Source organism: Schistosoma haematobium, chromosome 6 (genome assembly GCF_000699445.3).
Source record: "Schistosoma haematobium chromosome 6, whole genome shotgun sequence".
NCBI lineage: Eukaryota > Metazoa > Platyhelminthes > Trematoda > Strigeidida > Schistosomatidae > Schistosoma > Schistosoma haematobium.
Window position 1 is genome coordinate 25,163,987 of NC_067201.1, and position 26,906 is coordinate 25,190,892.

Below are 26,906 nucleotides of genomic sequence, written 5' to 3' on the forward strand. Positions count from 1 at the left end.
TGCAAAGATGGATAAAGACTAGCGGTGGAATTCAGGACACGCGTTTCGTCCTATCTGAATCTCGTCAGTTGGATGTGCTTGCACCTGAGTTGATGTTCACCCTAGGACTCGAACCCAGTACTGTTCGCTTCAAATGCCATCGTATTTTCCACTTAGCTACTGAGTCTTGATAGCTACTTAATTCAAAGAAACAAATATAAATGAAGTACAATTGAATAATCAATAGTTTTCTTCTAAAAACTATTACTTATTCAAGATCGGTTTCTCAAGAAGGACTAGTTGATTCGTTAATTTGAATGTTCCGGTTCAAGAAATCAGTCAACTGGTGTCATTCACAAAATAATCGCACCGGATCACGTACACGTTCTACAATCAACTACATTTTCGTGTAAGTTTCTCTTCATTTTGTTCATATGTTTCCATATTATCCATGAAAGAAAACAAGTTCCAATCGCCTTATCAATTAAAATGCATAGGATTGTCATTTTGACTAGAAAAAATCTACGTTTAGTGTTCAGTAGTTTTGTTGAAAGAACAACACTTGGTCAACAACAAATGAATAGTTTAGTTACATTTAGTTACACAATGTCAGACATAGTGAAGTACAGTACAGTAGTCAGTAAATGTATGAACAAAACACATTTACAAATCACACTGAATGTACAATCGTTTAAGGATGTAAGATGAAGACGAAGAATGTAAAAAGTAAAATTGTTTGAAAGAGTTACCGATGTACATATATGATATACTTACATTAGTGCAAACTACTGCTACAGTGTCAACTTTTCCATTCCCTTACTATTAACATTCTTATTTAATCATGCTTAATACTCTAAGGATTAGTGATTCTAGGAACATCAGATATGTCAAGCTGTTTTCGAAACATTTTAGTGAAGAAAAATGCTTCGAAGATAGAAGTTTATACATTCTGGTTGGTGATGTTATGAGTAATTTTGCTAGTGAAGGTATTCTAAAATTACTGACGTTCTGAGAATGCTGACTCGGACTTCAAGTACACACACTTACACAAAACTTATTTCACTTCTAAACCTCACATAACACGTTTCTGTAACGTCTGTCAACCGTTGCTTACTCACTGACATTTCTATGGACAATGGACACACTGTGTATTTATCAGTAAACATTAGCTCAGATCTACCGATCAACTTGACATGGAAATATTTGCTTCTTTCTTTATGCCAACTACATATTCCCAAATGATATGTGTCATTTCAGTTCATCGAATAAATCAACACAACTACTGTCAATCATATAAACCATGTTACATTGGTCCTAATTATTGATATTCAAAACATCCAATAACAACAACAACAACATTAATGTTAATAATAATGCAGATGAAGGCAACTAGTGTTGCAGCAGCCTCAGCATCAGTAGACCTTAACATACACAAAGGAAAAAGCATGACCCCCAAACGCAACACGGAGAACACCAATCTAATCACACTTGATGGCTAAACTCTGGAAGATGTGGAACTTTTCAACGTACCTGGAAAGCATCATCACTTAGCATTTTATTGAAACGCTCAATACACTCAAACTGCAAACGTTTCTTATCATCTACTAATAACAATGTATCCTTACCAAACAGATATATATATATAAACATACTTCCAGTCGAACTGATTATCACCGAACTAACAGCACTCAAGAACACTGTGGTTAGGGTGTACATATACTTGGATAATGACCACAATTAGATTTAAATAATCAGTAGCTTTATACCGTTCTTAGAGAATTCTGGTAGTGTATTGATCCTATTCATATTTAGGGTTCGTTAGTGTTAAAGGTTCCCTTTAATCACACGAGACCTGGAAGTAAAGCCATGAATTATTTAAAAACTATATGGTTGATTTATTTTGATAGCTTGATATGAAAAAGTCTTTATCTAAGATGTTTTAATAAAGTAAGTCTCATAATTATGAAATCTTTCATACTTAAATGCTATTCAAGTGTAAAGTTCAACACTTTCGACTATTTACAACATATCGTTTCTCATACAAAAGTTGACAAGAGTGTTCAGACCATGAGTTATGTATTTAATGTAGAAACAGTTAAAACGTACGGCATCAATCGTAGATGCATGGTGTCGTATTGGATGGCTACTGGCTTCTAGTTGGACCTCATGAACTAAGGAAAGAGGTGGCTAGAAAAGTCATGCTCAACAGCAGTGTCGAATCAATGAAGATAAGAAGCCGTATCAGTCCGAAATCATGCCAGTTACTAAAAAAGATTCTGATTCAAAGGTTAGACGTTTGAGATGCAACTCATTCATTCATCTTGTCTTCCCTGCAAGGACCGCTGTGAGTGACCTGCTGTGTAGAAAGTGTTACCGTTATGATATGTCGTCATGGGTTTTGTAAGTGGATATCACATTTAATAATACTTTTCATCATAGATGTCAACAAGTATTCAATGAGAACGTAATTACTACGTAAATACCAATGTTGTACTAAGTGTAAATCACATACAGCATAGAAAAGATCAAGTTTAACTGCCTATAATTGAGCGTGAATTGTTGCATTAATAGCGTTTAGGCAATTCTTTTCATTTTATTCGTGATCAGTAAGTCACCTAGTGTTAGATCTATCGAAGCGTGCAATTTACGAACAACCAAAACCCAAACCAAGAGCAAAGCATTATGGAAACTGCTGCGTTTAAACAAATGCACACTAATGTGGATAACAACTACAGTGATTAAGGTACAGTAATTAAAATGACAAATACAATCGTAAGTACAATAAACATTATAAGTATATGTGAACATTTCAGAATATTACAGTACAACTTACGTTACAAGATAAGTGTGAAAATTGGTAGAAATACAACTGCTTACTGAATGTAAATAAGTAGTATAAAACAATATACAAAAGAGTGGAAAGGGAACGAGTAGGAACAACCAAAGACAAACTTAACACCGCCCCCCAAAGACAGCATGTCTTTCCTCACTTTCGCTGATTAGATATTAACGTAAAAGCGTTCTGAAGTGACAGTGGTACGATTTACTCTGGCCACAGTCACTCTGAAAGGTCTCTTTATCTTCTACTGTTCGGTCGTCTGCTCCATTTAATAAACAAATTTTACGTATGTCTCTAATAATTATACCTTTCGACGTTCTGATCTTCGCTTGTCTCCCTAGACCATCTTCTCCTGCGTCGATACTTACCACTAGGTCTTTAGGCTAATTATTTCGTGCATAATTGTCTCCAATAATCAAGACTAGATCGCCAACTTGTAAATCTCGTCTTCTTTGTGTTCATTTTGTTCGCGTCTGTAAGAGTGGTAAATACTCCTTTATCCACCGACGCCAAATTGTAGTCGCCAACAGTTGCGCTTGTCGCCATTGTCGGGAATAACGCTCGCGTAGGTTTATTTCAATCTGATAAATGTGAGGTTTTCTTAACAAAAGTAAATTATCGGGTGACAGTGTTTCGAGTTGTTCTGGGTTGCCGTAAACTGGAACTAAAGGTCTATCATTAAGTATTCTTTCTACTTCAGTCAAATAGGTGGTGAGTGTCTCGTAGGACATAGTTTGCTCACTAGATACGGAGCTCAAAATTATACGTGTGTTTCTTATTAATCTTTCCCATATTCATCCATGATGACTTGCGTAGGGAGTATTGTGGTGCCATTCTATGTTCCGATGAATCATTTTTTTAGCTACTCTATTATCCTTAAAGTCTGGTAATAGATGTTATATCTCCTTCTCTAACCCAACTAAAGGGAACACAGATGTAGCTGTCTTAAACTTCTTATCGTCATCAGCAGACTGAATAAAACAATCATCTTTCTGACTCTCTGTTTCACACTTGATGTCGATAGAACTCTTAGCAGACGCCACTACAGAAGATATAAGTTTCGTATTTGCAGAGAACTGAGTTGTTGTTGCTTTGACACCAAGTGATGACTCGTATGGTAGTGCCACAGAGTTAGTATTATCGTTCACGTCAGAAACCTCAGCATAGACATTAGGGAAATCTGGTTCGGCAGAACACATAGCAGATGTTTTCGAAGACAATAACTCGCCATTATCTGTTGAAGGAATTCTCATACTCATACTTTATTGCCAACAGATGATATGATTCAAAACACTAAGTATGACTAGGACAAAGATGTTGGCCACATGGTTGGAGACAGAAAACTAATTTTTCTTATTGTTTTACAAATATTTTTTCTGTTGGTATTTTCGTCTTTTGATTATTAAGAGTTCAACAATAACTTCGATTACTAAAACCATTATTCTTAAAAGTTAGTTTTTCTGTAAATGTCCTCAGAGGTTCTGTATATCCAAAGGAACAATATTTTTGCTGTTAGGGAATGCTTATTTTCCATACTTTAGGGATTATATATGCTCGCACTAAATGTTAGTTCATTGTAGGTTACTTAATATTTATTTGAACACAAAAATACTAGTACAACGAGGCATGGAATACATATGAGACACACCAGTCACTTGATTTGTGTGTGGGCTAAGATACTACCTTGATGCCCGAACCGAAGTGGGTGGTTTTTTTATAGGGCCACACCCCGAGCCTTTGAACTAAAGGTCTGATCCACAATGCAGTGCAACAAAGTGAGGCGATGCAATCCCATGGTATCCAGTAAGCAATAATTGGTTCATACGTCATTTGTTCGTTCAGGATACTAGAGCTCATGTACACAATTGGTTGGAAATCAGGGTTTTCCAACCGCTTTAAGTGGATCCTCTATATCTATTAACCCGGGTAAAGCGCCGGACATTGGCTTCTCGTCCTCTCAATTTCGTAAACAACACCCCTTTAGAGAGATAACAGTCAGTCATGCTTCCCTGGCACGTAGTCATGAGAGAGCTTTTCAAGAGGGAAAGTGGACTCTTTTAACCCCCGGCCATATCAGGGCATTTATAGTAAGATGATTGATTTTTGTTCATTGTCAAAAGTAAACAATGTTTTATGAGACACCACTTTAACAGAAACCATTAAAACAAATTAATTTCATCATATGCTCAATTTAAAGGAAAGCCGTCCAGTACTTCCTGGTTTTCATTGGTGGTCTAACATTGATCAGTTTATGATTTCAATGAAAGCATATATATCCTGGACTTCATTTAGTTTTATTCATACAGCATGTTATGTTGTGCTTACTGCGGTCATTTTTGTAGACGGTGAGGGGAAGTTAAAAATGTCACTTTTAATGATTCATTCATAAATTCTTCACTTTGAATTTTCATCTTTATTACTGACTGTAAAATATTTTATTTACACATACTGTGAATATATTTCTGCAGTTAGCTGCTCCTTAAGTTCACATAGAGGTTACTAAAACAACTTTATTTCCTCAGTGGAGTTTCGTTCACTGAGCTGGATAGTTTGGTCCTGGAGTTTTTAGTGTTTTTCTGAACAATATCCTTGTTTTTCAGTGCTGCAAGTGTGCTGCAGTGTTTTCTTTACCGCTTGTATAAGGTTTGTACGCAGTTGCTTTTTTGTGTTCTTCGGTTCTTGCTACTGTAATTGAGAATTTAATCTGTGTGAATCGGCTTCTGATGTACTTAAGTCACCAGTTTTCCTGTGAGGGTTCTGATGTCTAGTACGTCTAAGAATGATATTTTGTTGTTTGACTTCTTTTTTATCATAAATTTTGTCATCGAAGACATTGTCAACCACTTATTACAATGGATACTTAAATATATTATATGACTGTTATGTAACCAGGAAACACAAAAACACTTGAATAGTTTCATCACCTTCAGGGCAATCTGAAGATTGAAATTTCAAGAGTTTGTTTATAAAATGCTACAACGAATTCAAGGTTCTAGGGTTGCTTCCTTAACATCTTTCAAATTCTGTATGTTCAAAGTAAGGCACTGTTCTTAGCCTGATATGCATGTTCACATACTGTGAGCGATATACCAGCAGATTGTAAGGGACGATCTAAACATTGAAGGACATCATCTTATAATAATGAAATAATTGACTCGATAGTGAACCCACAAATCATCATTCCTAGTATTAAATAAATAGTTTTTTACTAATTTATGAACAAACATAAGACCAAAAATCAAACCACTGGTAGATACAACCAAAATAAAGAAGTAAACATTGATAGATTTAAGGTCACCAGGAACCAATCAACAACGAGGTCTACAGGACAACCTGTGAATCATATGTGCAGGAATTTGAACACTTCACTTCTATCTGAAGTTTATACTGATGATATCATTCAGAAGAACGATGAAATCTCCACGACCAAATTATCTAGTTCAGAGGTTTTTTACAGTTTAAACAACTTTTCTTCAAACTGACTTATATTTAGTTTTTTTTATCAAAAGTTAACATCAACAGAATAACTCGTTTACACAACTTTACCATTGACATTTTACAAGCAACATCAAAAAACTCCAAGAACATATCCATTCATTATCATACAAGTGAATGAAACAAGATCCATAAACAGAATGAACATCATTTCAGACTTTAATCAAAGGAACTAATGGTGGTAATATTGATATTGAATGTTGAAATATATCTGGGATTTCTCTTTTTTTCAAAAGTTTTAACAAGGTATTACCATATTCACCATGATACTTTTGTTTGACATCTTCTGACAGATCTATTCCATAGATTACTTTATATAACTTATCTATTGTATGTAAATCGATCTGTAATATGATAAAGTAAGAGTTAGAAATAAAACTTATTACTTGTGATGTAAATGTAATTACGACAAAAAATACAGGACAAAATGTAGATATTTCATACACATAGTTTATGTTATATCCGAGCGCAGATTAAATCACGAGTAACTTCTGAGACATAATAATTAGATTATGTATATTTATATTCCTCTTATTATAAACTTTATTTTGACCTATAATTAAGTATTGTACGATTTACGGTTCTTAAGTTATGTTCAGTTTATTGACTACTGTCTCCCACGTTCACAGTCACTTTTTGGCTTTATTGTGTACAAATGTTATTTCCTATTTTATGGTGCGTTGCGATCTGTTTGGTTGATATATAAACCCAGTATGTCTGAAATAAATGATTCGATTCGAATATTGGGAGCTGGTACTGTGTTCTAAACTCAAGTGGACGGGCCAGACGGACATAGGACCAATAAGGACGCTAGACTGCTAATAGCGGTCGAACGTCATTGGTTTGGCACAGTGCGAAGATTGTATAAGTCGTATTTTGATTGGTGGATAAATCACGTGATAAAAAGCCGGACATAAACTACTAACAGTTCCCTTTATTATTTTAATAAGAGAGAGAGAACGAAGCGATCGCAATCGAACGTCGAAGACCAGATCGATGTAACCAAAAAGAGACAGTAATAAATCTTTCTTTGCTGTGGTAACATTAAACTTCCTTTTTATTTATTACATCATTCATTATTTCAACTCTTTCTGAAGTTTGAATTAAATCATTGTCATTTTTCTTCAACTCATAACTGACTGATTTCAATTCATATCTTTCTTTATTACCATTAATCTACTTTTAGTACCTTCATTACATAATCATCTAATGGTTGTTAACTTCATAAGTTGAATCACTATTTCAATGTTCTGGAACTTTCCTTCATTAACTCTATCGGGATCTTCGCTACATCATGATACATATATTCATTCTTAATCACCCCCTAATGTACAAGAATTGTAGTAAACAAAAACACGAGTGGGAAGAATCAAATATATCTGGACACAAAATTCCAGAGTATGTCACTAAATCTGAGAACCATACAGTAAATAGTTAATTTGCAAAATATCAATCAATTGTCTAAATCTTAACTACTACTTTGTAAATATCAGTCCATCACCTTAGATTGCTTTGTTCATGCATTTTCATACCAAATGTTTTCAGTTTCCATTCTTTTCTTCCCGATCTTCTACTGAAATACATTCTACGACTGACCATCGTTATATACTACTTATCTGGATACAAGTAGCTCACATCACATTATGCCAATATCTGTAATAACGTTGATTTTCAAATATTTTTAGGTTTTAAACAACTTATGATAACCTAATGAAATAAAATGAATTTATGCTATTCTGCACTAATCTTCGTTCTTGCTCTTTAGAAAAGTAGATAATCGGTAGTTTATAACAATTTTCAATAAAATAACCACTATCAGGTACAAAACGTAATCTAATCTGATTATCAGCTTATTAAACACAGTCTTTAATTTGAATGAACTCCGCCTGGAGTCCCTCCGGGGGCTAATGCCGGTCCCAAGCCCGGATAAAGGAGGAGGGTTGGGCATGGGGTTAGCGTCCCCATCCCGTAGAAAACTAACTCGCTAAAAAAACGCTAACCAGAAAAAATTATTCAAAATTAATTTGAATGACACATATCTGACTGAGAAACAGTGAAAGTTGAGACAAATGAAATCTCATTCTTAGAGTTATAACATACGTAAGCAAATGATTTTTTAAGCAAAAATCGATAGTGGTTATCAGTGGAATCCATGATACGCGTTTCGTCCTATTTGGGACTCATTCACTGGATGTATCTGCATCCGAGTTTAGATCCTCTCTGGGAATCGAATCAAGTACTGTTCGCTTCAATCGTTTCCGCGTTGTCCACTTAGCTACTGAATCCTGTTAGCTACCTGCTTGTGCAATGGGGTGAAGTTTAAATTCATTTGGTGTTGTTTGCTTGTATTTTCCTATTTTTGTTTATGACTGCTATTGATCAGTCTCTTGTTGGCACATATACAACAGTTCTGCAAGCTTTATTCTTCCATCTAATTACATTGAATAAATGTAAACATTGAAAATATTTTATGTATTCTGCATAAGCTTACCTCAGAACGAAAAATAAATAAACGTTGAACACTCAAGCTATCAATAAGTTCTTTATGAAGCTCATCGTGGATTAACGTAGCAAAATACATTGGTTTATTAATGGAATAATTATCTAAAATTAAATATACATGGATAGAAGTTTTACTGAACTACATAACGGTACTCAATAAAATATTACACCAACGATTAATATAATTTGATTAGTGTGATACTGTGGTGTGTGCTACTTATATTGGCATAAGTAGTATGTGATGTTAGTCGTGAACAAAAGGTCTGACAGCTGAGAGACATGAGGATCAACCTAGTAACCATGGTATTCTGTACTTTATAAAATTTCAGAAGCAAAATTGTATGATGATAGTTCAATATCTTTTTTTAGTATTCCAAGATTTTCAGGAACTGCTATAGATAAACGGTTTTTACAATCGTATTTACTATGCCAACCTGATTTATACTATTGATGACAAATGGTGATATAGTTTGTTCACTCAGTTAGTGTTTACTAAATACGGAAAATAAGCCAAACGTTTTGTAAGTATAGGGTTATGGAGACTATCATAGTTTTGATTGAGATGCTGGCTCAGTGGTCTGGAGGATAGCTGTCCATGCGTGAGACCAAAGGCCTTATGTTTGATTCCAGCGAGCAGCATCATGGATGAGCACTGCTGAGGAGCCTCACAATAGAACGGAACGGCCTTCCAGTGCTTCCAGATTTTGAATGGTGATCTAGCATCAACCGGTTCACAAATGTTTAACTGGCTTAAACGTTTATGTTTAATCAGAATAAAATACTTCTTGAAGACAATTTTTAATTGTCTTCGTTGGAATTATTGGTTTTAAAATATAAATCCATCATAATTTTACAAAGTTAAATTAACTTAAAAGATGTTTTCCAACCTATAAAAACAACTGAACATCTACATATAGAGAATCAGTAAAGGAAACCATGAGAATTCGGAAAATTGTAAAAATATGCTAATACAGAAGTTAACACAAGATCTGACAGTTGATAGACATTTGATACTGAGAGAGAAATGATAACAGGTGAAAGATAGAAACTATTAGTGATTCCAGTTTTATGAAGAGTTATGGAAAGCGATAGTTTGTTTTTTCGAAAATCTCACCAACAATTCTATACTCTAGATGGTGGTTGGAGGTAGCCAATAGGAAACCCTGAACCCAGGTTTCATGTAACTTGGCACTCTTCAGCAAGGTGTACCTGTAATCTTGTGGGAATTAGTGTTACCTGACGGATTTGATCTCGTGTCACCCAACTTCACAGTCAGAGACGTTACCACTTGGTCGATAGCATTCGATCTGCACTAAGAAGGACTTGACACAAATCACATTGATCAATCAATTGTGATTAAATCTATAGTCTCTCGTATTTGTCTATGCGGAACATAATCAGAAGCTTATGAGAACGAAGATTTCATAGACGTTGTTAACAAAAAGTATTGTGTTTTCATTTTCACTCGATCACACATCTTTTATATACAAATCATTTCTGAAACTGTTACTTGAAAAGAAATATACTCGTTCTCTTTTTGATGGAGTTTTGTTCGCTGAGCTGGATGGTTTGGTCGTCGTTCTTCTGAGCGACATCATCAGCACAAACGTCTATCAGCTCAGAGAGTAAAACTCCATCAAAATCATTCACCTGTGCTACAGATCTCCACGATTTCATACTCGTTCTCCTTCCGTATTCTGATCACAAATTTAAAATTTGTTAATCGATTTTTTAAAAATCTTTTTTCCTTCGTTAATTTTAGATGATCTACGTAGTATTCTGAATAATTCTTACGTGATCTTTATAACAGTATATATTTTTGCTGGTTAACGTTTTTTAGAGTTAGTTTTTCTACGAGACGGTGTCAATAACACCGTACACAACCCTCCTCGTTTATCCGGGCTTGGGGCTGGTAATAGCTGCAGAGGAACTCCAGGCGGAGCATAATTGTTAAACATGTTTAACAACTTATTTGGATGAGGTGGATGTTCATGGGTTATTCTATAGTTATTTTGGAGGTATGTTTTTAAGTATTCAAAATGAGTTAAATGATAATCATAAATTACACTTATTCGTTGGTATATACAGGTAAAATGAGGTTGATTCAATAAAAAAAGGCGTACTAGATTGATAATACTTACACATTGCTAATAAAATATCGTGGAGTTGACCCGACGTCCTGCTTTCAAGAACTTCACCAAATTGTCTAACGGGTTTCTTTGAAATTATATATGGATAGAAAGAAAGAAATTAATTAAAAAATCAGAAAATATTCAAAGATTTACAATCTGTCTCTAAAGATGGTTATATTTTGAAATATCGGAAGGGTTTCTGTGGAGATTGTAGTCAATTCAATAGTTCAGATCATCAGTCAGTTAAAGCTAAACCATCATGGGAAATTTCGAAGTACTGGACGGCTGTTTTGTCCTGGTACAGCAGTGCGCATCCACGATCCTGCCTCGCGAGATTCGAACCCAGGACCTATCAGTCTCGCTCTCAAGCGCTTAACATTTAGACCACAGAGCCGGCATCCAAATAATCACGAAGTTAAGAAAATGACATTTATGAATCAACTTTAAAGTACCAGTTAACAGACGTACTTTTCTATAAATCATGTTTAGTTTTTGAAATTGAAATGAATCAAGTTTACATAGACGTTCACCAAGTTGCTGTCCCACATCGTTGCTGAAATCAAGAAGAAAAAATTCAAAGCAACATTCTTCACAGAATTATTTACAAGTGGTTGATAGAAATTATATATTATCAGAGGATTCAATGTTTTGACAAACAATAGGCTGACATAAGAAATTCCCAAACATATTTCGACTTCGATTGAGATCATAAACCTATTGATGTTAGATCACCATTAAAAATCTCGAAGCACTGTTTGGCCGTCTCGTTCTGTTATGGGACTCCTCAACAGTGAGCATTCATGATCACGATTATCGTCTTAAGCATCAATAACTTAACCGGAAAAAACTTGTTACTAGTAGAGAAATTTTGGAATTAATGTATATTCACTCATCAGTTGTCAGTAAATGATTAGAAATACATAATAAAGTAAGGTTTTATAAAAGTGTGCATTTGTAAAAGAAAGCCACCATAAAATCTTTGTTTCTACAACTAAAACACAGACTGTTGTGTGTAATGGACTGAGTAATCGAACATAGTTTCTCTATTGTTCTATGGAATCCTAACGATCACTTTGAGAGTACACACAAAGAATATATTCGTTGTTATAGACATTTTTAAGTGACTGTTTACGACAATACGAAATCTCTCAAAAGATCATTATCTGAAAGAATTAATGGTACTTTTGAACAGCATATATGTCAGCTGACGGCTTAAGTAGAGTTTGCCGTGCGACTATATATTATAGACGACCTTCGGGCGACACCAAAGTGACCTTGAGAGTGTCTATCTAATAACTAAGACTAAATGAGCGTTATAAACCAGTGTGAGGAATTCGAATTATGATTTACAATTGATGGTTAAGGTTAGGAATTAGATTTCGGGTTTTCATCACGAACTAACAACAGCTATAATACCAAAACGCTACTTGACCAAATGGATAAATTAATTTAGCGTTAAAATCCAAGACTTGTTATCTTATATCTAATTGCTTCGTCCATAAATTATAGTCTTGCCGAACAATAACATTAAGATTAGAATATTTTATAGCAGGTGAAAGCACATTTTCTTCCGAATCCCAGTCATCATTTATGAAACAACAACATGCCAAGCAGACTCGATGAAGGTTATGAATATTTAAGCATCTTAATTGGAATATATTACAATGCAAATAATACTAAAAACCAAAAACGCTTAAATGATGTATAAAATCATAAAACTATTTTTCAATTTTCTCCCAAATATGGACGTACTTCGAATCCAACACGTTCATCAAGTCATAAAATACCTCAATCACTACTGTGTTGTTAACTATCGGCTTACCACCTCGACCTTTTATTGGATATTCTTGTTTAGTTTCATATTTTCTTGTTTCAACTATGCAATGTAAAATAGATTTTACAGAATTTCCAAATTTTTTCTCTATAGTCTTCCAGATTGATTCTGTAGAATCTGTAATGTAATAGGTAGGATTTGTAGAACTCACTTTATTTATTGAATAATGAATATAAACATAGTATTTGAGGGTAGATTACTTTTTTAATATTTTTCATTGTATCCTATTTTGTTTTTCGAATAAAGCCTTCAAATGCCTTGATATGGTCGAGAGTGAGGAGACTTAACTCTCCCTTACGATGCGGCTCTAACATGGCCACTTGCATACAACCACTGACAGGAAAGTCCTACTCACTGCCTTCTCGCTACCGGAGTGTTGTTTACGAAATTGAGAGGGCGAAAAGCCGATGTCTGGCAGGCGCTTAAACCGGTTTGGTGCATATGGAAGATTCAACTAAGAGAGTTAGAAAACCCTGATTCCAAACCAGTAGTGTACATGGTCTCCAGTATCCTGAAGGAATAAATGGCGTATGAACCAATCGTTGGTCACTAGCTACCATGGTGTTGTAACTGCTGCCTTATGGATCAGACCTTTAGGTCAAAGGCTCTGAGTGTAGCCTCCTAAGTAAACCACCTACTTCGGTTCGAGCACCCGGGTAGTATCCCAGCACTCAAACATATCGAATGATTTATGCGTGTATATCTATTTGGTGCCTTCTTGAACCACTGTTTATATGTTTAAATTAGATAAATAAAATTTCCGAATACAAATGTCAACACAACCAATCTGAAATTAATAAGAGAGTTTGTTTACAATTTTTAATAATTAAATTACAAAGTGTTCAGATTATAATAAATGATATCAGCTGTTTTGAGGCTAAATAGAGGTTCAACGTTTAAACAGTACAGAGAATGAACTTTCAAAACAAACGCACTACAATACATTAATAACATTTGAGGATAAATTTCATGAGAAAAGTAGTTAGATTAAAAGAATTCATGTACGCCTAACAGGTATTCATAAGCTAGTGCTATCATTCAATCAGAATTTTCGGTTCATTTCTATTAGTTGTTGTTTAACATCAGCAATTCTTTTCTGTCATAAGGTTTGTTATTTATTTTGGCTACGGTTAGTGATGAGACATAAGATACATAATTCATTTTAATTCGCCCTAATCATCTAGACGTAAAGTCGAGGATTAGTAAAGCAAGTGCCACATTCATATAATTGGAGAACATATGGAACTCAAAAGAACCGTCAACAAATACCAAAGTCAGAATCTTCAATATGAACATCAAGACAGCTCTTTCGTATGAAGCAGAAACTTGACGAACTACTCCAGCCATCATCAAGAAGGTACAAGTGTTTATAATTAACTGTCTACGCAAGATACTCAACATCCATTGGCCGGAGACCATCAGCAACAGTCTACTGTGGGAGAAAATACAGCAGCTTCCAGATGAAGAGGAAATTAGGAAAAGACGATGGACACACATTAGAGAAATCACCAAACCGCACCACGAGGCAAGCTCTAACTTTAAATCTTGAAGAGAAGCGGAAACGTTGAAAACCAAAAAACACATTACGACGGGGAATAGAAGCACATATGAAAAGAATAACAAGTGGAAAAAGCTGGAGAGGATTGCACAGGACGGGGTTGGGTGGAGAGTGCTGATGTGTGACCTAAGCTCCTCCACGAGGAGTAACAGGCGTAAGTAAGTAAGTAATCATCTAGATGCACCTGAACATTTTTGCTATAGTTCACAATTGAACACATTAACTATCAGTTGGAACACTTACCTATATTTCGATTGGATACTGAGTTCAATAGGTTGCCAATGTAAGTGATAAAACGTTTCACTTAACTAGCCGACTTAATCCAGAACAGTGCTCTCTATTCCACTTTTATATAACATGTAATGGTAAGAAATCAAATAATAAGAAAATAAACCTCTAAAATTTACTAACTTATTTTATAAGCAGTTTCCACTTGATCAAATTCATCACCCCAGAAATCAATCAGTATACTTGTCGTTTTTTGTAAATTGGAAGCATTTATTGCAGTGTACAGCTCATCAGCTAATAATATAGATGTGTCTGTTAGTAGATCTTCAAATAACTGTTTCATTAATCCCGATTTAAAGTTTTCTCTTTCGTCTAGTAGAGACTAAATAGTAAAGAAAACAAGAGCTTTAGTGATATTTTAAACTAGGGTGACCAATGACTGCTCAGAAACTTCCTGTTAGACAGATCATTCAACAGGCGTTTCACTCCGTGATTCCAAAAAATTAGTAGGTATGGATAAACCTCTGTCTTTTTTGTCGTAGTTGATTACAGATAATCACATAAAGAAATGAGAAAGAGTTACTGTGTTCTATTATAGCTTTCATTTGATATTCGTACATGTAGAAAGCAATATGAATTTCAGCTAGGAATCACAATCTTTGCATCTTAATTAGTTAGAAATTAGTTTATCAATTATGAATTCAGTAAGTTGAAGTGAAGAAAATAACCGTTTTTAACAAGACCATTTGCATCATTTGAGATTATGCAAGCTTTTTACAAAGATGTCTTAAGCAGTTACGTTTACTTAATTTCGATGTAAGTAATGAAGCATTTATCCGTCGTTATCTACAATCTACTTGGACATTTCAAATTAGCATTCATTTGACGAAACAGTTTTTTAGTTTTTCAAGCTTCTGAAGTCATTCTTGAGGAATTGTTGAGGTCCGTTGATAGGTATCATTGATTTTCGTCATAGGAACTTAATAAATTATCTATCGTTATATATACACATATATATACATAGATTCAAAAGTAATTCGTGACAAAGTACCAATCAAAAATTGTATGATGAGTAAATATATACCTCTTCTGAAAAGGGTTTTATTAATGTCCATGTATGAGAAATGTTGAAAACAATTCTTTAAACGTGTTGTCAAGTTACAAGTCTACTTAGAGTATTCGCCTCAGGGGAATTTTGTTTGAATTTAGTGAATGAGAATACAAGTAAAGCAACAGATAAACTGCTTACTCGAGTAACAGAATATGGAACAAGCTGTGGTCAATTTACGTTAGTTGTTTAAATCTTACCATTGATTTTATGGTCTGACACTTACACCAATATGAGCAAAATATATATATATTAATTCGGTATTAGTAAAGATAGGTTTATCACTAACGGACCAATTATCTAGACATAAATAGCACCTACTTGGAACTTCAGATTATTTCCCATAATTCACTTGATATTGTTTACTTGAATCTTCTCATTGATGTTTGGGACTGTAATTGATCAGTCTCTTATTGGCGTATGTGCATACTGTGCGTATTGCCTCGATATTTCCTTAATTCACAATCATTATAAGCAAGGTTGGATAGCGGCTAGCAGCGGAATCCAGGAAACGCGAACAGAACTGGGTTCGAGTCTCAGAGTGAACATCATCTATGATATGCAGGCTCATCCAGCCGACGAGTCCCAGATAGGACGAAACGCGACTCCTGGATTCCGGTGCTAGCCACTATCCATATTTCTTGTAATTGTTTTCAAATGTTATCGATCAGCAAGTGAACAATCTATAATCAGCATACTTGATTTAACTACCCAAAGAGAGGTAGGAATTCCATTTTAAAGAATGAATAACTTATGCAAGGATATAGGTTAGATAATAGATGAATACCTACTAACGACGTGTACAGTCTATTTACGTTAAACCTTAATTAAAGTATTTGCTTGGCTTTAAAATGCTTGACATTAAAATTATAGAATCAAGAATCAGCTTAACATTCTACGATAATAAAGAGTTAGCGCTTAACGTTTTACAGCTTCTTCTGAAATACATTTAACAACGATCTGAGTACAAAACATTACTACACAGTATTTAAAAAAGACAACAGACACAAACTTTTTTAAAAATCCTGTTGTACCGATGCACAATATTTTGTCGTTCTGCATTTGGTCTTGACGATAGAATTTCCATAATCATCTCTGTTTGCTGATCTGTGGAGTATCAAAGAATAATGCTTTATTACATTCATCAAATTGTAGACACAGATATATGAACGAAAGTCTTTCTTATAAGCGAGTGTTCATTATGTCCTAAGGTTATAAATATAAACTATTGTTCCGAATGATGAATTCAAGTTCAAGGAGAACATTGTAGAAGCCACAGTTTATGAAACCAAGGCTTAATATAAGTATAGGTTTTTGTCGAGGTTACAGAACTTTCACAACTTAAATTACATCCATTTGAATTCAGAAAATAATGAACATCTGTTTCGTCCATGAATTTATACCCTCTGTAGTTCAAATCCACGATCTTGACACGGTGAGCATAACTCTTGATTTGTAGTCTTACCTTCCAACACCTGGTCTTATGATCACTTGGCTGATATCCAGTCTTGAACACGTATAACTTCAATTAATTCATTATACTGCGCAACTATCTTATGCTAAATGTGGTTGGTAGCTATCTCACATCAGTGTTGCCAAACTTCATCGGATATTTGCGAAGTGATTTTAAAATGATCTCCAACCATTATTTATAGCCAGAATTGGTCTCATTTAAAAACTCGGTTTATGTTCACACCGCCCTAGATATATGCCAGTTCGTCAACATCATCGGAAATGTAAACATTAGTTGACAAACGGTGATGTCCCTATACAATATTAAAGACTGCTATTTAGACAACATAAATACAGTCGCTGGAAAAACAAATGCAGTACGTATTGCTTAACAGAAAACCAGTACATCGAAAGATTGATAAATTAATACTTAGTCGAGAAAATAGAACAAAATTAAGCATTATTTGTAGGAAATATGCCTCAGGTTTATGAGCCTACCATTTAGAGGTGACGCATTCAATGAGATGATAATGCTTAAGTCGTACAATGAATTTCACAGAAATTTTAGTGCGGTATAGCTTTAATCCATCTATTCAATGCATCCGACAGTAGCTACTAGAGTAGAAGATAAATTACTTAGGTTGTCCATCTTTTTCTGTATTTATCAGTTCATCTACCGCTCTAGATCAAGTTACATAGACAACTGTTCTAGGAACTCGTACTGTTGTGCTCAAAATCACATCCCAGTAGGTTTAAGGATAGGTATTGTAGTATGTGCTACTTATATTGACATAAGTAGTATATGATGTTAGTTGTCGAAAGAAGGTCTGGCAGCAGAGAGACAAGAGGATCAAACAGTAAAGAATGGAAACAGAATGCAATTTATATGGAAATATTATTTACATTTATGCATATTATTAGTAGTCTTATGACATCACCTGACTCGTAGGTCGAATCATGAAAAGATTGTTCACTTGTAATTTGAATATTAACAATCTCAACTATACTGTATTACACCAACAAACCTAGATTTTATCAATATTAACTTATTGTAACATTTTAACATAAAACATTTACTTTTGATTAGCATAAATGATAATATCCATTTACCTTTGGTAGTATTTCCTATTCTGTAGACGTCTTCATCAGCCGATGTACCATAACTAAATACCTTTGGTTTATAAAGAATTCCATTTATATTAACGTGATGAAGAGGTGAACGGATGTATGGTGGTCTAAAATGATAGAAAACTGTACTGTTTTTAAAATTCAAAAGACAAAATCCAATTTAAAATCTATCCCTTTAATAATAACATATTCCAGATTGAGTGTTCCCAAATGCTCCTGTACAGCCGAGAGTGGGGAGAGTCAACTCTCACTCAAATGACTACTTGCATACAACCACTGACAGGAAAGTCCTACTACCTGTCTTCTCGCATCATGTGTGTTGTTTACGAAATTGAGAGGACGAGAAGTTGATGTCCGGCAGGCGCTTAAACCGGTTTGGTGCATATGGAAGATTCAACTAAGAGAGTTGGAAAACCCTGATTCCAAACTCGTGGTGCACCCGAGCTCCAGTATCCTGGAGGAACAAATGGCGTATGAACCAATCGTTGTTCACCAGCTACCAAGGGACTGCATCTTCTGACGTCGTTCTACTTATTTGTGGATTAGACTTTTAGGTCAAAGTCTCCAGTTGTGGTCCCTTAAGAAAACCACCTGCTTTGGTTTGGGCACACTGTCAGTATCCTAGCCCTTACAAAAATCGAATGATTTGTGTGGCGCGCATCTATTTGTTGCCTCCTTGTACTAATGTTTATGTGCTTAAATAGATAAATATATAAAAGTTTTAAAACGCGGGGACACGAAAGAAAGCTAGTTAACCAAAGTTAAAAGTTATAACTATTTCTTGTAATATCATTTATTGACACACAATCGACAGGATTTAGGTTTATCAATGTATAAAATTAAGATTATAAGCATGTCTAGGCTACATCGTTGAGCCTTCTATGAAAGATTTACTTTTTGGATCCTAGTGATAACTTAACAGTTTTAAATTAAACCCTCAACAGAATATTATGATTCTCATATTACAGTTGAAAGATCATTTGTTTCAGTGTTAAAAGTGTATTTCATTGTTCAGTCATCTTCTAGTTGTCAGTGACAGAACTTGAAGTAGATTCAAAATAAACATTTCAAATAATATATAAACAGTTTTTTAAAAAACGTTTCCATGAATTGACAGTGATCCGGTTCTGATTAGATTTGTAAGGAAATGATCGGTCCTGTTTTGCAAAAAACTATGATTAGCACTTAGTGACTTTGAAATGATTTACTGTCTCATCTTTATATGTTCATAGTAAGCATTTTATCATAGACCTCTATATTACTTAACAAGCAATATGTGTAAGGTTTAGGGTAACATTATCCATTGGTACGATTCGATCCGCACTAAGAAGGACAAGACATACATGATATTGATCAGTGGTAACGTCTTTGACTGTGAAGCTGGTTGACACGGGAACGAACCCGTCAGAGAGTATCGGTTCCCTCAAGACAACAGGTACATCTTACTGACGAGTGCAAAATAACACGAAACCTGGATTCAGGGTTTCCAGTTGACTACCTCCGACAACCATCTTATAACGACATAATGCATGCAATGCTGAGTCATCAAGACTAATGGCCACATTGTAACTTGGTCTATAGGATTCAATTTGCACTAACAAGGACCTGATCACCACCCAGTGATCAATTAATTGAAGATTATTCATCACCATTTTGTATTTTGAACAGATTTACAGGTCTCTCATTACAAATCAGATTGCATTAAAATCGTTTGATATTGTTCAAGTATCTGACAGAACAAAGACCTAACGACGTTAAATAACAACTGTTTGTCAGCTAAAAATATAAAGTCATAAATATTCATTTCAAAAAATCTCCAATTCTTCAAGTACTCGATCAACGATGACATCATAAGTGAAGATACATGTTTAAAAGCTTTCGTAATTGTTTTTATCTCTAATTTGGTATTTATAGTGTGAAGATAAATATATTACTCATTGCCTGGCTATAGAAACACTAGCCAGTCACATTATGAGAGAAGTTATCGAAGTTTAGGTTATAATTAGAAGGCTAATAACATTTTAAAAGGACACTACACAATCTGATTTAGTACATTAGTCGAAACAACATATTCATATATGTAAAGTAAACGAAATTGTAGTTAATTTGTTAGGTTCTACAAATCGGAACAAACTATCGATGATTTTCAGCCGTAGTGTCGGTTGTTAAGTTGAGCCCATATAATTTATTCTAGCTTCCGGACAAGACAATCTATTCCGTAAACATTTTTTTTCGAGTGAAATTTTTTTTCATCCCCATCTTCCAATAATTTTCATTCTGTTTCGTCCAATCAAATAACTAGTTTTGAGTTCGTTATAATTGGTCGTTTATTTCTTAAAATCGATATAAAATACCAGGACGACGACAGAGCACATTTTCCTACAATTGTGGGTGGTAGTAACATGCGGAGCGCGAGCTCCGTCGCTCCTCATGTTGTCACAGAAACCGATAACCTGTTCGTTCTTGAGCACATTGTATGTCGTAACGTCTCAATCACTTGACGAGCTCCATAAGAACTTATGAAACAGCTGCGTACTGCCATTATGTGGTGAGGGATTCTCATTTACATAGAGATCGGAAGCCGTATATTAGATTGGTTTGTTGGAGAAATGGTCGTAGAACACCTAGCGGTTCTTCACAGCCGAGTAGACGAACGAGGTAATTTGATTTGTGTTATTATAATTTTTCATTAAGGACTACCGTGAACACTCAATGTCCTTCCTTCATATTTTGTAAGTTACCGACTATCAAAATAACGCCAATATGGATACAACGTTAAGCAATGAAGAGGAAGAAATTGTTTCGATTAGCTCAGAGGAGTTCACTGAACGAGACGACGACAATGACGAAGACGCGTATGACAACAGACTTTATGATATTTGCAATCTTGCGCAACCGCCACATGAAACTGCTGATGGAAGTACCTGGATTTTTTGTCCATGCGAAGCCATGCTTCATTTATTTTGTGCCTACGACCCATCAACACACGTCCATGGAATCCACTGTCCCATGTACGGAGCTATAATGGAATAATAGCAACGCCTTTGTTCATGAAACTCGGAACTGTTAAGAGAACGAGTAAAGGCCCTTTTCAGGGCCACCCACAATTTGATTTAAATTCTTTTGTTTCAATTCCTTATTTCCATAGCAAAGGTCAAGTGATCAAACCATCAAAATCCATTTAAGATTAATAGTCATTATGTGATTAGCACCTACGTATTCGTAAACGCTTTTTAAGCATTGTCAAATATACGGTTTAAGTAAACGATTTCGTATAGGAAATGTCATCTAATGAACACTAATCTGTCTAACAATAGTACATGCAAAACTTATTCAGAACGTTTCAGTGTTTTGTCATAAAGTTAGTTACTATAGGCGAATGTAGTACTACCAGTTTACTAGTACAACGACATCATTTCTATAGGAAAGGTCAACTGAACCAACATCGATGAATTCTAACTAAGCCTTAGTGATTAAGCAATATAATCAATTGAGATTTATAGAAATTTCGTGGATTAGATCATTAAAAGAGAATTTTGGAAAAAACTTATAACTGGTTTTAATAGTTGATGATAGTAATAACTGACGTTGAAAGGTGGTCAAATGTTTAATACACAATTAGTAAAGAAATTATTCATCGAAGTATTTCCATTAGTTTTTTACTTAACACATCGTATGTTATTTTAATAAACGTTATATGCGTAGCAACATATCCATAAATCATCATGATAAAATAATGAATACGGCATGCATAAATCACGCTAACCGTTAACGATCGGTAAATGAAGTAAAATAGTAATAACTTCTCTCAGAAAATAGCAAATAATATTTATGATTGGGCACTTTTCCAAACAGTAATTCTTAGTCGAAAAGAATGGTGTCATAAATAAATGCAAGATTGTCAATTGTGTTATTTTGCTAATCCATTAAAAGCGTTACTTGTTTTTAACTGTACATTCTTTGCAGTTGAGCTGTTTAAAATTATGACAAAAAGTACTTGTCTATGTAAGTAGTCATGTGAATAGTTAGCTGTGCTCGTCAATTAGGCTTGATATTTTTTGCACGTAATGTCAACAGCATATTTGTAGTTTAAAAAAATCTCTTATTACATTTTGCATGTAACATTGTTACAGATAATTGCCACATTAAATGATATAGACATTTTATAAAACGTATAAATGTATTACCATCACGTGAAAGGTAGTCACATTTTTTATTTGAATAGTTGAGATCATGAGTGAATTGAAGCTGGAGCACCATGTTTCAATATAGTGAAATGGATCATTTTGACGTTTGGTACATAAATGGTAGGCTTTTATTTATTACATTAACATTAAACGTACGTATACCCAAATGTCACTTGATAAAATTGACTTTGTTCGTATTAAGCTGTATAATTGAGATAGATATTTATTTTGTCAGACGTAGGCTTGTACTTTTACACTTAATGTAACCAATATTTCAAATACCTGTCAAAACTTGTTATTCAACAACATAGAATATTCTATGGAGATTTTTTTAAACTGCAAATATGCTGTTGACATTACGTGCAAAAAATATCAAGCCTAATTGACGAGCACAGCTAACTATTCACATGACTACTTACATAGACAAGTACTTTTTGTCATAATTTTAAACAGCTCAACTGCAAAGAATGTACAGTTAAAAACAAGTAACGCTTTTAATGGATTAGCAAAATAACACAATTGACAATCTTGCATTTATTTATGACACCATTCTTTTCGACTAAGAATTACTGTTTGGAAAAGTGCCCAATCATAAATATTATTTGCTATTTTCTGAGAGAAGTTATTACTATTTTACTTCATTTACCGATCGTTAACGGTTAGCGTGATTTATGCATGCCGTATTCATTATTTTATCATGATGATTTATGGATATGTTGCTACGCATATAACGTTTATTAAAATAACATACGATGTGTTAAGAAAAAACTAATGGAAATACTTCGATGAATAATTTCTTTACTAATTGTGTATTAAACATTTGACCACCTTTCAACGTCAGTTATTACTATCATCAACTATTAAAACCAGTTATAAGTTTTTTCCAAAATTCTCTTTTAATGATCTAATCCACGAAATTTCTATAAATCTCAATTGATTATATTGCTTAATCACTAAGGCTTAGTTAGAATTCATCGATGTTGGTTCAGTTGACCTTTCCTATAGAAATGATGTCGTTGTACTAGTAAACTGGTAGTACTACATTCGCCTATAGTAACTAACTTTATGACAAAACACTGAAACGTTCTGAATAAGTTTTGCATGTACTATTGTTAGACAGATTAGTGTTCATTAGATGACATTTCCTATACGAAATCGTTTACTTAAACCGTATATTTGACAATGCTTAAAAAGCGTTTACGAATACGTAGGTGCTAATCACATAATGACTATTAATCTTAAATGGATTTTGATGGTTTGATCACTTGACCTTTGCTATGGAAATAAGGAATTGAAACAAAAGAATTTAAATCAAATTGTGGGTGGCCCTGAAAAGGGCCTTTACTCGTTCTCTTAACAGTTCCGAGTTTCATGAACAAAGGCGTTGCTATTATTCCATTATAGCTCCGTACATGGGACAGTGGATTCCATGGACGTGTGTTGATGGGTCGTAGGCACAAAATAAATGAAGCATGGCTTCGCATGGACAAAAAATCCAGGTACTTCCATCAGCAGTTTCATGTGGCGGTTGCGCAAGATTGCAAATATCATAAAGTCTGTTGTCATACGCGTCTTCGTCATTGTCGTCGTCTCGTTCAGTGAACTCCTCTGAGCTAATCGAAACAATTTCTTCCTCTTCATTGCTTAACGTTGTATCCATATTGGCGTTATTTTGATAGTCGGTAACTTACAAAATATGAAGGAAGGACATTGAGTGTTCACGGTAGTCCTTAATGAAAAATTATAATAACACAAATCAAATTACCTCGTTCGTCTACTCGGCTGTGAAGAACCGCTAGATGTTCTACGACCATTTCTCCAACAAACCAATCTAATATACGGCTTCCGATCTCTATGTAAATGAGAATCCCTCACCACATAATGGCAGTACGCAGCTGTTTCATAAGTTCTTATGGAGCTCGTCAAGTGATTGAGACGTTACGACATACAATGTGCTCAAGAACGAACAGGTTATCGGTTTCTGTGACAACATGAGGAACGACGGAGCTCGCGCTCCGCATGTTACTACCACCCACAATTGTAGGAAAATGTGCTCTGTCGTCGTCCTGGTATTTTATATCGATTTTAAGAAATAAACGACCAATTATAACGAACTCAAAACTAGTTATTTGATTGGACGAAACAGAATGAAAATTATTGGAAGATGGGGATGAAAAAAAATTTCACTCAAAAAAAAAATAGAAAAATGGCCGTGCAATATATGTTTACCGTTGATTAATGTTTGGTTAAATGGAGTTGGCTTACCCTCCATTTCTACTGCGCGTCATTTACCTTCGCTCTCCTCGATTCGCTTCATGCCTCTGATTTCCAGCCCAGATCTATGAGTGTACAAAATATACGCATTGAAAAATCCATTCTCGTATTTGACTTATTTAATTCCGATATTCACTAACGCGATTTATGTCGATGACTATATATGAGGATTGACGATACGTATGTCTTAATAGTAATCAGAAACGATCAAACTGGAGTCAGGTCCCGGACTACTAAGGATCAAACAATCTACTTTTTATGATGTCAATATATAATTTTCATTGGATAATTGCATTCCATTCAATCATAATTTATATTGTGAAGAAATGAACTCTGTTACCAATTTTCACTATGGGTTGTGGAGGTTATTAAGTTTTTGATTGAGATAACGAGACGATTGATGTTAGACCATCATTGAAAACCTGGAGGCACTGGATGACCGTTTCGTCCATTTGTGTGACTCCTCAGCAGTGCGTATCCACTATCCCCTTTGCCGGATTTGAACTCAGGGCCTCTAGTCTCCCTCGCGAACGCTTGAACTCTATACCACTGAACTTGCTGGCATCCAACAGTGTTAATGTCCAACCCCAAACAATCCACTAAATTGCGCGACCACCTTCTATTGTACTGAAGTAGATACCTGTCTCTACCAGACGCGGATTAGTTTCAATTTCACTGTTCTGACATATAATATTATCTAATCAAATCGATAATGTATTCCTTATTTCGTTTGTGATAAAATATTAATCATGGATTTGTCAACATGAATTCTGATGAATTTACTCATAGCCATTTTAACTCAAGTATTTCTAGTATTTAAATATTCAAGTAGATATTCAAAATATTTTCTATGGTATAAACGACTACCTTGATTGAATATTCACTCAACGGTGGGAATCAATTTTTGAAAATAAAGATACATTTTCGAATTTAGAATTAGTATTACACTGAATTATTATTAAATATAAATGGAAAAGAAGGTGAAAGAACACACTGCGTTGAGAATTGGGAGCAAACATCAAAATGATGAATAACAACTGGAAAGGATTGTTCAAGACAAAGTTGGATGTAAAATGTTGGTGAGTGGTCTATGCTCCTCCACTAGGGGTATCAGGCATATGTAAGTAAGTAGGAATTAATGAATGCTAAATAATAATTTCAACGATTATAAGTCCAATTGGACATTACAGAAACTGTTTTCATGCATATGAACTTACTTTTCTTCATCATGAGACTGAAATTGAAATGAAGATGAAATGTTTATCAGTCAGTCAGTCAAAAAATTGAAAATATTCGGATTCATTGCATAACATTATTCTGTTTCCATAACTCATGTTAACATTGGTTAGCTATTAATAAACGTGTATGAAATGAAAATAAATTAAGGTTCTACTAAAGCAAGTAGTATTGATATTTCGGCGAGACTATAATTTATGGACGAACCAATAGGATATAAGATAACCCTAAATCTAATTCCTAACCTTAACCACCAACTGTAAATCATAATTTTAATTTCTCACACTGGTTTATAACCCTCATTTGATCCTAGTAATTAGGTGGACACTATCAAAGTCACTTTCGCGTCTGATTTTACTATGATATTCTGTAATTTTGTGTTCAAAAGCATTCGATTGTCCACATTTGTGTTCGCGTTCACTACAACATGATACATTGACAAAAGTGTTTTTTAAGTGGATCATTATCTAATACACACGATTTCATATAAGTTTTATATTTTAAAGCAATGATCATATTTATAATCACAATATATAACGTTTAGCGTTATTAAACGTATAGTGTATTTGTATCAGATGGGTTTTCATGTATATTATAGTAATTTCAATAGTTGAGATCATGAGTCAATTGAAGCTAGACCACCATGAGAGATCTAAAAGCACTGGACGACTGTTTTGTCCTACTGTAGGACACTTCAGCAATGCGCATCCACGATCTCATTTCGCAAGATTCGAACCCAAAACCTATCGTTCTCGCGCGGCATATTTACAAAAATATTGATAACAGTTCAACTTACCGTAAGTAACAATAATATAATTTCTGTTAGAATAAAATGTAAACCATTTAATAAATCTAATAACATTTTCACTAGGAGTTCAGTTACGTATATGATTACATCATAGTTTAATACTATTTAAATGTATATCATGAACTGACCAATCACAAATAGCGCGG

General features: G+C 34.4%; 1 protein-coding gene across 3 annotated transcripts; it reads right to left on the reverse strand.

Annotated features, from left to right (window-relative positions):
- Positions 1-5,447: 5,447 nt before the first annotated feature.
- On the reverse strand, positions 5,448-26,906 carry MS3_00008886 (uncharacterized protein). Of its 3 annotated transcripts, XM_051217234.1 has the most exons (11): positions 26,749-26,906; positions 25,934-25,950; positions 24,708-24,781; positions 18,238-18,362; positions 16,688-16,782; positions 14,751-14,949; positions 12,700-12,898; positions 11,416-11,500; positions 10,957-11,032; positions 8,805-8,917; positions 6,286-6,657 (listed from the first exon to the last, which is right to left on the reverse strand). In XM_051217234.1, exons 3-11 carry the CDS (start codon positions 24,728-24,730, stop codon positions 6,466-6,468), a joined length of 1,107 nt encoding a protein of 368 aa, XP_051065887.1. In that variant the 5' UTR covers positions 24,731-24,781; positions 25,934-25,950; positions 26,749-26,906; the 3' UTR covers positions 6,286-6,465. The 3 variants fall into 3 exon arrangements, with proteins under 3 accessions (XP_051065885.1, XP_051065887.1, XP_051065886.1); XM_051217232.1 differs by lacking the exon at positions 24,708-24,781 and having other exon boundaries at positions 5,448-6,657; XM_051217233.1 differs by lacking the exons at positions 24,708-24,781; positions 25,934-25,950 and having other exon boundaries at positions 11,416-12,898.

Coding starts and splice junctions, on each gene's coding strand:
- MS3_00008886 (XM_051217232.1), bottom strand. CDS start 26,814: ATGTTATTAGATTTATTAAATGGTTTACATTTTATTCTAACAGAAATT. Junction 14,950..16,687: donor ACAACAGGATTTTTAAAAAA/GTTTGTGTCTGT, acceptor TTTACTATTTAG/TCTCTACTAGACGAAAGAGA. Junction 11,033..11,415: donor TAAACATGATTTATAGAAAA/GTACGTCTGTTA, acceptor ATAATTTCAAAG/AAACCCGTTAGACAATTTGG.